General features: G+C 36.4%; 1 protein-coding gene across 7 annotated transcripts in view; it reads right to left on the bottom strand.

Annotated features, from left to right (window-relative positions):
* LOC123563116 (IQ domain-containing protein E-like) overlaps positions 1 to 14,487 on the bottom strand; it is a 73,689-nt gene that overhangs the window by 39,181 nt on the left and 20,021 nt on the right. For all 7 annotated transcript variants that reach the window (XM_053529061.1, XM_053529052.1, XM_053529044.1 and 4 more), the window contains 4 exons: positions 8,294 to 8,383; positions 7,021 to 7,161; positions 6,214 to 6,401; positions 935 to 1,056 (listed from right to left, as the gene is read on the bottom strand). In XM_053529061.1, coding sequence (XP_053385036.1) covers positions 935 to 1,056; positions 6,214 to 6,401; positions 7,021 to 7,161; positions 8,294 to 8,383 — 541 coding nt within the window. The remainder of the gene's footprint in view (positions 1 to 934; positions 1,057 to 6,213; positions 6,402 to 7,020; positions 7,162 to 8,293; positions 8,384 to 14,487) is intronic.

A 14,487-nucleotide genomic window follows, 5' to 3' on the forward strand; every position in this document is an offset into this window, starting at 1 on the left:
GGCAATGCTACATGTGAAATATCTAAGCTCTAGGCCTTCTGGTTTATTTTTAGAAAATTGTTGAAGATTTTCCTATGTAAAACCTGGGGCGGGGTCAATTTTGACTCCGTGGTCACGATTTGAACAATTTTAGTAGAGGTCCACTAGGCAATGCTACATGTGAAATATCTAAGCTCTAGGGTTCTTCTGGTTTTTGAGAAGAAGATTTTTGAAGATTTTCCTATGTAAAATCAAGTGACCCCTGGGGCGGGGTCACTTTTGACCCCTGGGTTATGATTTGAATAAATTTGGTAGAGGTCCAATAGGCAATGCATCACACCAAATATCTAAGCTCTAGGGCTTCTGGTTTTTTAGAAAAAGATTTTTAAAGTTTTTCCTTTCGGTTGCCATGGCAACCAGAGTTCTGCATAGAATTCAATTCTTTGAATAATTTTTGTAGAGCTTCACCCAAGGAACATTCCTGTGAAGTTTGGATGAAATTGGCCTAGCGGTTTATGAGGAGATGTCGTTTAAAGTAAAAGTTTATGGACGGACAACGGACGATTGACGCCGGACTGCGGACGGTGAGTGATCAGAATAGCTCACCCTGAGCCTTTGGCTCTGGTGAGCTAAAAAGGAACAAGATGTGTAAGATCAATGTCAATTTCATATAAGGCCAACAACTATTTTATAGTACTATCTTGCTTAAACCCTTACCCTGCTAAATTTCTAAAATGGACTGATCCGTCATTCAATTTGGGCAATACCATTTATTATTCGAAGGAATGTTCACTGAAAATTTACTGACTGAATAGCGAACAGTGCAGACCATGATCAGCCTGCGTGGATCTTGGTCTGCAACAGTCGCAAAGGCAGAATTACTTGCCGCCAGCAGGCTAACGGTTAAGAAATATTCCTGAATATTTTCAATGAAGATGTATTAAAGATAGTTTACATGTAAGACGTTTCCTTGTCCCTCATCTGTGTTTCCAGTTTTAGGATTTTCTGCTTTAGGCTGTGTATAACTGAACCAGAATCTGGTCTCTTGTCTGTTAATGTCCTACGTAACTCTTCACTCTGAAAAACATTACAGTTAACATTTATTAAAGGTAGTTCTAATAAGTTTAAACTCTTTGTGAAACAACAACATTACACACATGCAAAAATCTGACTTTATTTTAATCTTTTGCTGGAACTTTAATTCTATGAAATTTATATTCAAATGCCAGGAATTTGGTACATTGATTTTAAACTTTATGGTCAATGCTATGTTTCTTGTCTTCTACTGATGGAGTTCTGGAAAAATTATTCAAGCCAAACCCGCAAAAAACCCAAGACTCTTATCCTAAAACTGAGACTGGTATAAAATTTGCATTTTTCTTTGTTTTGCATCAAGGCTTTCTGAGAAATGAAATGAAATGAAATGTTCATGCAATAAGCAGGTTTCTCCTTTATTTAGTAAAAACATTAGCAGTATTTAAGTCAGTCCCACAATACTTGCAAGACACTTACCTTTAAGCAAAAACAATTTAAAATTTTTACATCTTATCAGTATTGTGTGAATGCTGCCTTGGAGACGAAAGCAAATGTCCATGCAATTAGCATGTTTCTCTTCATACGTCAATGGAGTTCTTTGAACTATTCAAACCAAACCCACAATAATACTGAAACAGTTTTCTTGGACTAGTACTTAACCAACAAGAGCTGTCCATAAGACAGCATGCTCGACTTTTCTCAGTGCTTGACTCTGAATTAGAGCTTTGCTAGGGAAAACTTTACAAAACTTTAACCAAAAAATTCTAAGTTAAAAAGGGGCATAACTCTTGTTAAAATTCAAATCAAAGTTATGTTGATTGTTTCTTATGGTGTAGACTTTGCTAGTAAATAACTATTTTTAAGTTTCAAGTCAAAAGCTTTGATAGTAAGAGAGACATTTGACTATCAAAAACATTAACAAAAAAATTCTAAGTTAAAAAGGGGTATAACTCTGTCAAAATTCAAACCAGAGTAATGGGGTTTGTTTCTACTGGTGTACACTGTGATAATATATAACTGTTTTAAGTTTCAAATCAATAGCTTTGATAGTAATACTGATATCTGACTTTGATCAATGGTGATGGTGATGCTGGGGCGAGTGTAATAGCTCTACTTTTTCTTCAAAAAGTGGAGCTATAAAAATATTTATTTTAATGGGCTAACTCTGAGAAAATTCGCAAATGTCTGTGCCAGTAAGCTACAGACAAAGTTTGACCAAACCAACCAATTACATTCTGTTGAGGATTTAAGTTAGCTCCATGTTAGTGGACAGAAGGTGCAGTTACTTGCCCCTACCCTGTGTTGTTTTTTCTCAGCAATAGCACATCCAATGAATACATCATTCAACAAGAATACAACAGAATGATTTTTAAGCAGTTCAAAATTTTGTTCATAACAGATTACAGTCAGTTTAGTTTTAAACTGCTTCATTTATTCAAATATTTGACATGTTAATTATAAACTAGATGTGTGCCCATATAAAACGGATATAGTTAAAGTGATATTCCTGCAAGAGTAATGCACCATATGTTGTATCATGTGGTTAATAATGTGCAACAACAATTTTAAGTTTGAATAAAATCCATTTAGCAATACCTATGATATAGCAAACATTTTCTAAGTAAATAGGGATATAATTCATGAAAAATTGAAGCCAGAGTTATGGGTCTTGTGCCATATGTTGGTGATGATATGGAACAACTATTTCCAATTTGAATCAAATACATTCATTAACAACAGCTGTCCGTAAGACAGCCAATGCTCGACTATTCAAACTAGAAAATGCTTTTGTAAAAAAGCACATGTCTCCCCCAATGCAAAGTCCTATAGGCAAGAAGTCAAAAGGGGTCAGGAGCGAAAGTCAAAGAGACACTGATGGTTGGCTGCAATAGGGATTATCTACTTGGCATGTCCAGTCATCCCGCTAAATTTCAACACTCTTGGCCAAGTGGTTCTCAAGTCACTGTCCAGGCTTCTGTGACCTTGACCTTTGATCAAGTGACCTCAAAATAAATAGGGGTCATCTACTCTGCATGTCCAATCATCCTATTAAGTTTCAACATTGTAGGTCAAGTGGTTCTCAAGTTATTTCCAAAAAATGATTTTACATGAACAGGCCACTGTGACCTTGACCTTTAATAGACTGACCCCAAAATCAACAGGGGTCATCTACTCTGCATGTTCAATCATCCTATGAAGTTTCAACATTCTGGGTCAAGTGGTTCTCAAGTTATTGATCAGAAATGGTTATCAATGTTCAGGCCCCTGTGACCTTGACCTTTAACAGAGTGACCCCAAAAACAACAGGGGTCATCTACTCTGCATGACCAATCATCCTATGAAGTTTCATCATTCTGGGTCAAGTGGTTCTAAAGTTACTGACCAGAAATGGTTTTCAATGTTCAGGTCCCTGTGACCTTGACCTTTCACAGAGTGACCCTAAAATTGTAAGGGGTCATCTACTCTGCATGACCAATCATCCTATTAAGTTTCAACATTCTGGGTCAGGTGGTTCTCAAGTTACTGACTGGAAATGGTTTTCAATGGTCAGGCCCCTGTGACCTTGACCTTTAATGGAGTGACCCCAAAATCGATAGGGGTCATCTACTTTGCATGTACAATCATCCTATGAAGTTTCAACATTCTGGGTCAAGTGGTTCTCTAGTTATTGATCGGAAATGGTTTTCCATGTTCAGGCCCCTGTGACCTTGACCTTTGATGGAGTGACCCCAAAATCAATAGGGGTCATCTACTCTTTATGACCAATCATCCTGTGAAGTTTCAACATTCTGGGTCAAGTGATTCTCTAGCTATTGATCGGAAATGGTTTTCAATGTTCAGGCCCCTGTGACCTTGACCTTTGACGGAGTGACCCCAGAAACAATAGGGGTCATCTACTCTTTATGACCAATCATCCTGTGAAGTTTCAACATTCTGGGTCAAGTGGTTCTCTAGTTATTGATCGGAAATGGTTTTCAATGTTCAGGCCCCTGTGACCTTGACCTTTGACGGAGTGACCCCAAAAACAATAGGGGTCGTCTACTCCAGCAGCCCTACAACCCTATGAAGTTTGAAGGTTCTAGGTCAAATGGTTCTCCAGTTATTGCTCGGAAATGAAGTGTGACGTACGGACAGACGGACAGGGCAAAAACAATATGTCTCCTGGGGGAGACATAACTATTGTCCCAGATGCAGGAAAATATAACCCTGAATGTTAAAATATCTCTAGAGTTTCAATCCATTATCTGCATTAGTTTTGGAGATAGTAACTTATATGCAAAACTTTAACCAGAAGTTTTAAGTTCAAAAGGGGACATAATTTGACCAAAATGCAGGTCAGAGTAATGGGACTTGATGCTTTTAACTAGTTTTATAATTTTGAGGACAAATGTGAAGTTTCAATTCAATATCTGCATTTGTTAGGCAGATAGTAACTTGCATGTATTACTTTAACCAGGATTTTCTAAGTCCAAACGGGGGCATAATTTGGCCAAAATGCAGGTCAGAGTTATGGGACTTGATGCTATCAACTAGCTTTATAACCCCGAAGGCACATGTGAAGTTTCAATTTAATATCTGCATTTGTTAGGCAGATAGTAACTTGCACGCAAAACTTCAACTAGGATTTTCTAAGTCCAAATTGGGGCATAATTTGGCCAAAATGCAGGTCAGAGTTATGGGACTTGATGCTACCAACTAGTTTTATAACCCCAAAGACACATGTGAAGTTTCAATTCAATATCTGCATTAGTTTTGGAGATAGTAACTTGAAAGTAAAACTTGTACCAGGATTTTCTAAGTCCAAAAGAGGGAATAACTTGCCCAAAATACATGTCAGAGTTGTGGGACTTGACCCAGTGAGGTTGGTAATTGATCTAGAAAAAGGAAAAATAAGTTTCAAATCTATATGCCTTTTAGTAATAGCTGTATGTACTTGTACACAAAACTTTAACCAAGATTTTCTAAGTCCAAAAGGGGGCATAATTTGGCCAAAATGCAGGTCAGAGTTATGGGACTTGATGCAATCAACTAGCTTTATAACCCAGAAGACACATGTGAAGTTTCTATTTTATGGGACTTGACCCAGTGAGGTTGGTAATTGATCTAGAAAACGAAAAAAATAAGTTTCAAATCTATATGCCTTTTAGTAATAGCTGTATGAACTTGCATGCAAAACTTTAACCTGGATTTTCTAAGTCCAAAAGGGGGCATAATTTGGCTAAAATGCAGGTCAGAGTTATGGGACTTGATGCTTTTAACTAGTTTTATAATTCCGAGGACAAATGTGAAGTTTCAATTCAATATCTGCATTAGTTTCGGAGATAGTAACTTGCATGTAAAACTTAACCAGGATTTTCTAAGTCCAAAAGGGGGCATAATTTGCTCAAAATACATGTCAGAGTTATGGCACTTGACCCAGTGAGGTTGGTAATTGACCTAGAAAAAGAAAAAATAAGTTTTAAAGCCATATGCCTTTAAATGATAGCCATATGTACTTGCATGCAAAACTTTAACCAAGGTGTGACGCCGACGCCAGGGTGAGTAGAATACGGTAGCTAGCCTAAGACTATTCTTTGAATAGTCAACCTAAAAACAGAGATAGAATTAAAGTGCATTAAAACATGAACCTGAAATTCTAAGTATAAAGGGCAGATAATTCACGATATATTGGTGTACGAGTTATGGTCCTTGTGTCATATGATATGGGTGATGATTAGCAATAACTATTTTAAGTTTACAGCAAATCCATCAAGTAATGACTATGATAAAATGAAAGTGCATCAACACTTTAACCAAGTGTGGACACGGAACAGAGGTTGACAAGAGTCGAGCAGAATAGCTCTCCTTATACTTTATGTAAGTCAAGCTAAAAAGGACCTGCATATTCTCCTAATTGCCTACCATCTACAAACCAAAGTTCATGAATAAATCTCTGTTTCTTTTTAAGCTAATCAAAGAATTCATTTTTTAAATATTTTTCAACAATTTTTTGCCATGGCAACCAGATGGATTTGCATAATATATCTATCACCATACCAAGTTTCATAAGAACACCTTATATACTTTACAAGTGAACTCTGGATCCAATTTTTTCTTAGTGACATCGGAGAGAAGGACGACAAATCTATTGTCTCTCCCCCTCCCAAAGTTTTAGCCAGTAAAAGACAGGAAAAAGATGGACAGAAATTAAGCAGATACCTTTTGAGGATTCAGCAATGAATCAATTTCCTTTTCTTTCTTTAGATTATCTTCCTCGAGTCTACGTATCTTTGCTTTCATGTTATTTGAGTCCTGATTCAACGCCCCTACCTGCTTCTTATACTCTAGAATCTGTTCATAATATTCTTCTTGCGACTTGTATGCTGGTGTCCCTGGCGATGCTTTAGCTGTGGGAACATATTTAAACCTTTACAAAATGTTCAAATTCAATTTAATGTCATATCTACGTACTAAGTTGTTCAAAAGACACAACAGTGGATTCATTTAAAATTTTGATTTTCTGGACTTATTTTCTTCAATCATTGTTAACCTTTGGTGGCAAGTGATTCTGCCTATGTGATCAGTGCAGACCAAGATCAGCCTGCACATCCGTGCAGGCTGATCATGGTCTACACTGTTCGCTATTCAGTTAGTAAACTTTCAGTGAACACTCCTTTTAATAATAAGTGGTACTGCCCAAATTGAATGATGGACAAGTTCATTATAGAAATTTAGCAGTGTAAGGGTTAATACTATTATTCTAACAGTCTTCATTGAAGTATTATTTTTCAAAATATTGATTTCTTTCTTCATGATTAATTTCAAAAGTAAAGTTGAATATTTAGAGCCTTGATTAGATTTTTTGAAAAACTGTCTAAATATCCGTCCTTACAGAATTCACATAATTATTATCCTTTTTATTAGATAAGGTGTCTGATATTCTATGCTTAACCTATTGCATTGTTGAAGTGCATTACATATTCCTAAAAGAAAATGATGTTTAGATAGATCATGATGTGCACTTACACATGGGATCGTTTGATTTTGGCGGTCTTTCTGTACCAGCCATTTGTCGCAGGTAAGCTGGGGTACTCAAATATGGCATGTCTTTATCTCGTGGTCTTTTTCCACTAAAGGTGTTCATCCCTGTGCTCTCTGTGGTAAAACCTAAGATAAAAATAATAGAAAATAGATTTATTTTAAATTTTTAAGAACAACCAATACCGGAGACTCCCTTTTTATGTAACCATCTTACAGGACAAAGTTTTCTTGAGATAAAGAGATTGCATTTGTCACAGTTGAATTTCTGAATGCACTTCACAATGTTTCATAAATCTGCCAAAAAAAAAAAAACACCCAAGACTCTACTACATGATTCCTTTATAAGTAACAGCTCACAGTTCGGTACAGACACTTGTCAAGTAATTATGCATGATTTTTTCATGCCTAAGTTGTCTCCATTTTTTCCAGATCATTTTTTTTTCAGCTCAAATAACTCTTTTTCAGAAAATGTCATTTTGAGTATTTTTTCAGACTGTGTACTTTGATGCAGTTAGCTACACATATATCTAAAATAGATAGTGCTTACAAGAAGCTTGCATTTTTCGTTCCAATGTCTACTAAATAGTGTTTCAACTAAACTACAAAACAACGTAAGTATACCCTTTCAAATAATGCATGTGTACTAAACATTTCACTTAATATATTAAACAGTGTACATGTACTAAGCAATTTATATATACTAAGCAGTTGTAAGCAGTTCATGTGTATTAAAAGTTTTGTTTTGATCACGTATCATAAAGCTTTCGAGCTGTTTATGTATAGATAATTATCACACAGCTACTGTATAATTATCACTTGCTGAGCAGTTAGGTGTCTCCTATGAGCTTCAAATTAATAACAGCAGATTCCCAATCTTGAAATAGGGAGTTCCAGACTCCAGTACGTGATATAATCCTTGAGACTGCGGTAGTCATACTGTTAGTTACTTGCTGATAACAAATTAACCTTTAGCCTGCTGGCGGCAAGTGATTCAGCCTTTGCGACCAGTGCAGACCAAGATCAGCCTGCACATCCATGCAGTCTGATCATGGTCTGCACTTTTCGCTATTCAGTCAGTAAATTTGCAGTAAACACACCTAGTAATTATAAATGGTACTGCCCAAATTGAATGATGGACCAGTCCATTATAGAAATTTAGCAGGATAAAGGTTAAATACCAGCTCAAAATCAAGAAATTCTGGACTGGCTAATTTATAACTAAAATCAAAACAAGAAAAGCCAACAAACAAAATCTAACCTGTTCCAGTTTTCCTGAGCGTATCAATCCAATATTCACTGACAGTTTTGTGACGGGGGCTCGTTGGGTGTCTGTTTGAGGCTAATCCGACTGAAAAAAAAGGAATGGTTTCTTGTTTACAGTATTAGAACTGAATACAGATCATATAAAATGAGACATGCATGCCATTACATTAATTTTGTTGTTTATTTTTACTTTAAACTATGGTTCTCATTTCCTTTTTAATTTTAAAACTATGGTCCTGTCAAAGGATCAATTTCATATTCACAGAGGATTACATGTTGTGCTACTAAGTCATGAACAGGATTTTGACACAAAGAAATGTCCAAAACATGAAAACTATAATAATAGCCCTGAAGTTTCCAAACTTTCTTTGTGAACAAGTTTTTCGTTAATCATGATTGCCTTTAAAACTAACATATCATAGACAAACTAAACTGCCAGCACCATATCACATATGGAAATATAAGAGTAAAATGTCTGTTAAAAAGTCTTTCTGATTTTGAAATTTCTCTTGACAGATGCAATGACTTTTGAAAGATTAACAAATTGAAAACTTTATCCAAGTTAGGAAGAGTTAAATAAAAATGTGACTTTTAATATATACATTGTGATATTCATATATACATTGGCTAATGGCAATAAACTAGTATCAGAATTAACATAATATAACTGTGTACATTTAAAAAACATGCACGAAAAATAAAATTCTGTGACTTCAGTATGTTATATTTTTCATAATGAGCTTCTAAACCTATAAATGTATTGAAGAAAATATAAAAGTATTACAGGCAACAAAAAAGTGTATCTTTTGTTTTCTGAGATATATTTCAATAAATAATATGCATGAATTCAGGGTTTCCGCTGCTATTGGCCAAATATGCCAATGGCAAAAAAAAACAAGAGGACCATGATGGTCCTGAATCGCTCACATATCCCCACATGACTCAGTGTTGAACTGAGTATGACGTCGTTATTTCTATTATTTGACATAGTGACCTAGTTTTTGAGCACATGACCTAGATATCATCAAGATAAAAAATTCTGACCAATTTTCATGAAAATCCATTGAAAAATATGGCCTCTAGAGAGGTCACAAGGTTTTTCTATTATTTGACCTAATGACCTAGTTTTTGAAGGCACGTGACCCACTTTTAAACTTGACCTAGATATCATCAAGATGCACATTCTCACAAATTTTCATGAAGATCTTGTAAAAAATATGGCCTCTAGAGAGGTCACAAGGTTTTTCTATTTTTCGATCTACAGACCTAGTTTTTCACCGCACATGACCCAGTTACGAACCTGACCTAGATATCATCAAACTGAACATTCTCAACAATTTTCATGAAGATCCATTGATAAATATGGCCTCTAGAGAGGTCACAAGGTTTTTCGATTTTTTGACCTACTGACCTAGTTTTTGACCCCACGTGACCCAGTTTCGAACCTGACCTAGATATCATCAAGGTGAACATTCTGACCAATATTCATGAAGATCTCATGAAAAATATGGCCTCTAGAGAGGTCACAAGGTTTTTCTATTTTTAGATCTACTGACCTAGTTTTTGACCCCACGTGACCCGGTTTCGAACCTGACTTAGATATCATCAAGGTGAACATTCTGACCAACATTCATGAAGATCTCATGAAAAATATGGCCTCTAGAGAGGTCACAAGGTTTTTTTATTTTTAGATCTACTGACCTAGTTTTTAACCCCACGTGACCCAGTTTCAAAATTAATCTAGATATCATCAAGGTAAACATTCTGACCAATTTTCATGAAGATCCATTGAAAAATATGATCTCTAGAGAGGTCACAAGGTTTTTCTATTTTTAGACCTACTGACCTAGTTTTTGACTGCACGTGACCCAGTTTTCAACTTGACCTAGATATCATCGAGGTAAACATTCTGACCAATTTTCATGAAGATTCATTGAGAAATATGGCCTCTAGAGAGGTCACAAGGTTTTTCTATTTTTAGACCTACTGACCTAGTTTTTAATCCCACATGACCCAGTTTCGAACTTGACCTAGATATCATCAAGGTGAACATTCTGACCAATATTCATGAAGATCTCATGAAAAATATGGCCTCTAGAGAGGTCACAAGGTTTTTCTATTTTTAGACCTACTGACCTATTTTTTAACCCCATGTGACCCAGTTTCGAACTTGACCTAGATATCATCAAGGTGAACATTCTGACCAATATTCATGAAGATCTCATGAAAAATATGACCTCTAGAGAGGTCACAAGGTTTTTCTATTTTTAGATCTACAGACCTAGTTTTAACCCCACGTGACCCAGTTTCAAACTTGACCTAGATACCATCGAGGTGAACATTCTGAACAATTTTCATGAAGATCCATTGAGAAATATGGCCTCTAGAGAGGTCACAAGGTTTTACTATTTTTAGACCTAATGACCTAGTTTTTGACCCCATGTGACCCAGTTTCGAACCTGACCTAGATATCATCAAGGTGAACATTCTGACCAATATTCATGAAGATCTCATGGAAAATTTGGCCTCTAGAGAGGTCACAAGGTTTTTCTATTTTTAGACCTACTGACCTAGTTTTTGACCCCACGTGACCTAGTTTCGAACTTGACCTAGATATCATCAAGGTGAACATTCTGACCAATTTTCATGAAGATCTTGTGAAATATATGGCCTCTAGAGAGGTCACAAGGTTTTTCTATTTTTAGACCTACTGACCTAGTTTTTGAAGACACGTGACCCAGTTTCAAACTTGACCTAGATATCAGCAAGATGAACATTCTGACCAATTTTCATGAAGATCCATTGAGAAATATGGCCTCTAAAGAGGTCACAAGGTTTTTCTATGTTTAGACCTACTGACCTAGTTTTTAATCCCACATGACCCAGTTTCAAACTTGACCTAGATATCATCAAGGTGAACATTCTGACCAACATTCATGAAGATCTCATGAAAAATATGACCTCTAGAGAGATCACAAGGTTTTTCTATTTTTAGACCTACTGACCTAGTTTTTAACCCCACGTGACCCAGTTTCGAACTTGACCTAGATATCATCAAGGTGAACATTCTGACCAATATTCATGAAGATCTCATGAAAAATATGGCCTCTAGAGAGGTCACAAGGTTTTTCTATTTTTAGATCTACTGACCTAGTTTTTAACCCCACGTGACCCAGTTTCAAACTTGACCTAGATATCATCGAGGTGAACATTCTGAACAATTTTCATGAAGATCCATTGAGAAATATGGCCTCTAGAGAGGTCACAACGTTTTACTATTTTTAGACCTAATGACCTAGTTTTTGACCCCACGTGACCCAGTTTTGATCTTGACCTAGATATCATCAAGGTGAACATTCTGACCAATATTCATGAAGATCTCATGAAAAATTTGGCCTCTAGAGAGGTCACAAGGTTTTTTTATTTTTAGACCTACTGACCTAGTTTTTGACCCCACGTGACCTAGTTTCGAACTTGACCTAGATATCATCAAGGTGAACATTCTGACCAATTTTCATGAAGATCTTGTGATATATATGGCCTCTAGAGAGGTCACAAGGTTTTTCTATTTTTAGACCTACTGACCTAGTTTTTGAAGGCACGTGACCTAGTTTCGAACATGACCTAGATATCATCAAGATGAACATTCTGACCAACTTTCATAAAGATCCCATGAAAAATGTGACCTCTAGAGTGGTCACAAGCAAAAGTTTACGGACGCACGGACGGACGACGGACGACGGACACCGCGCGATTACAAAAGCTCACCTTGTCACTTTATGACAGGTGAGCTAAAAAAAGTGGTGTAAAAGTATTTTGCCGTAAATGTTTTTTTTAAATGTGTATTTCTTTGTCTAAAGTACTCTCTATCTAGCCTAAAAATCAATATTACCCACGGCCGTTCCGTTCATAATACACAATACACAGCATGTCACCAACCGAGGGATTAGCGATTCGACATCCATTACACAAAGCTGCTATGTGTCTCTCGATCTTTGACTTAAATTTAAACATGCGATAAACCAATGACGGCTTTGGATGTAGAACATGTGACGTATTTTATCGGCAAAATTATTTAGCTCCGCCTTCACATGTCATCGTTGACTGAAGTAATTACTGATATCGTCAAAGAAATTAAAATCATGTTTCACGGACTGACGTAAAAGGCCATGACAGGTGTTAATAACAAGAGGACCATGATGGTCCTGAATCGCTCACCTGTCCCCACATGAACTGGGTATGACGTCGTTTTTTCTATTATTTGACATAGTGACCTAGTTTTAGAGCTCATGTGAACTAGTTCTGAACTTGACCTAGGTATCATCAAGATAAAAATTCTGACCAATTTTCGTGAAGATCCATTGAAAGATATGGCCTCTAGAGAGGTCACAAGGTTTTTCTATTATTTGAAATAATGAACTAGTTTTTGAAGGCATATGACCCAGTTTTGTATTTGACCTAGAAATCATCAAGGTGAACATTCTCACCAATTTTCATAAAGATCCATTGAAAAATATGGCCTCTATAGAGGTCACAAGGTTTTTCTATGTTTAGACCTAGTGACATAGTTTTTGACCACAGTTGACCCAGTTTCAAACTTGACCTAGATATCATCAAGATGAACATTCACACCAACTTTCATAAAGATCCCATGAAAAATATGGCCTCTAGAGAGGTTACAAGTTTTTTCTATTATTTGACCTGCTGACCTAGTTTTTGATAACATGTGACCCAGTTTCAATCTTGACCTAGATATTATCAAGATGAACATTCTGACCAATTTTCATGCAGATCCCATGAAAAATCTGGCCTCTACCGAGGTCACAAGGTTTTTCTATTATCTGACCTACTGACCTAGTTTTTGATTGCACGTAACCCAGTTTGGAACTTGACTTAGATATCATCAAGATAAACATTCTGACCAATTTTCATGCAGATCCCATGAAAAATATGACCTCTAGAGAGGTTACAAGGTTTTTCTATTATTTGACCTACTGACCTAGTTTCTGACCGCATGTGACCCAGTTTCAAAACTGACCTAGATATCATCAAGGTGAACATTCTCACCAATTTTCATGAAGATCCATTGAAAAATATGGCCTCTAGGGAGGTCACAAGGATTTTCTATTTTGAGACTTACTGACCTAGTTTTGGAACGCAGTTGACCCAGTTTAGAACTTGACCTATATATCATAAGGTGAACATTCTGACCAATTTTCATGAAGATCCCATGAAATATATGGCCTCTACAGAGGTCATAAGGTTTTTCTATTATTTGACCTAGTGACCTAGTTTTTTAAGGCACGTGACCCAGTTTCAAACTTGACCTAGATATCATCCAGATGAACATTCTGATCAATTTTCATGCAAATCCCATGAAAAATATGACCTCTAGAGAGGTAACAAGGATTTTCTATTATTTGACCTACTGACCTAGTTTTTGACCGCAGTCGACCTAGTTTCAAACTTGATCTAGATATCATGAAGATAAACATTCTGACCAATTTTCATGCAGATCCCATGAAAAATCTGGCCTCTACAGAGGTCACAAGGTTTTTCTATTATTTGACCTAGTGACCTAGTTTTTTAAGGCACGTGACCCAGTTTCAAACTTGACCTAGATATCATCCAGATGAACATTCTGATTAATTTTCATGCAGATCCCATGAAAAATATGACCTCTAGAGAGGTAACAAGGATTTTCTATTATTTGACCTACTGACCTAGTTTTTGACCGCAGTCGACCTAGTTTCAAACTTGACCTAGATATCATGAAGATAAACATTCTGACCAATTTTCATGCAGAGCCCATGAAAAATCTGGCCTCTACAGAGGTCACAAGGTTTTTCTATTATTTGACCTACTGACCTAGTTTTGGACTGCACGTGACCCAGTTTCGAACTTGACCTAGATATCATTAAGATGAACATTCTGACTAATTTTCATGCAGATCCCATGAAAAATATGACCTCTAGAGAGGTCACAAGGATTTTCTATTTTTAGACCTACTGACCTAGTTTTGGAACGCAGTTGACCCAGTTTCGAACTTGACCTATATATCATCAAGGTGAACATTCTGACCAATTTTCATGCAGATCCCATGAAATATATGGCCTCTACAGAGGTCACAATGTTTTTCTATTATTTGACCCAGTGACCTAGTTTTTTAAGGCTCGTGACCCAGTTTCG

Source organism: Mercenaria mercenaria, chromosome 2, assembly GCF_021730395.1.
Source record: "Mercenaria mercenaria strain notata chromosome 2, MADL_Memer_1, whole genome shotgun sequence".
NCBI lineage: Eukaryota > Metazoa > Mollusca > Bivalvia > Venerida > Veneridae > Mercenaria > Mercenaria mercenaria.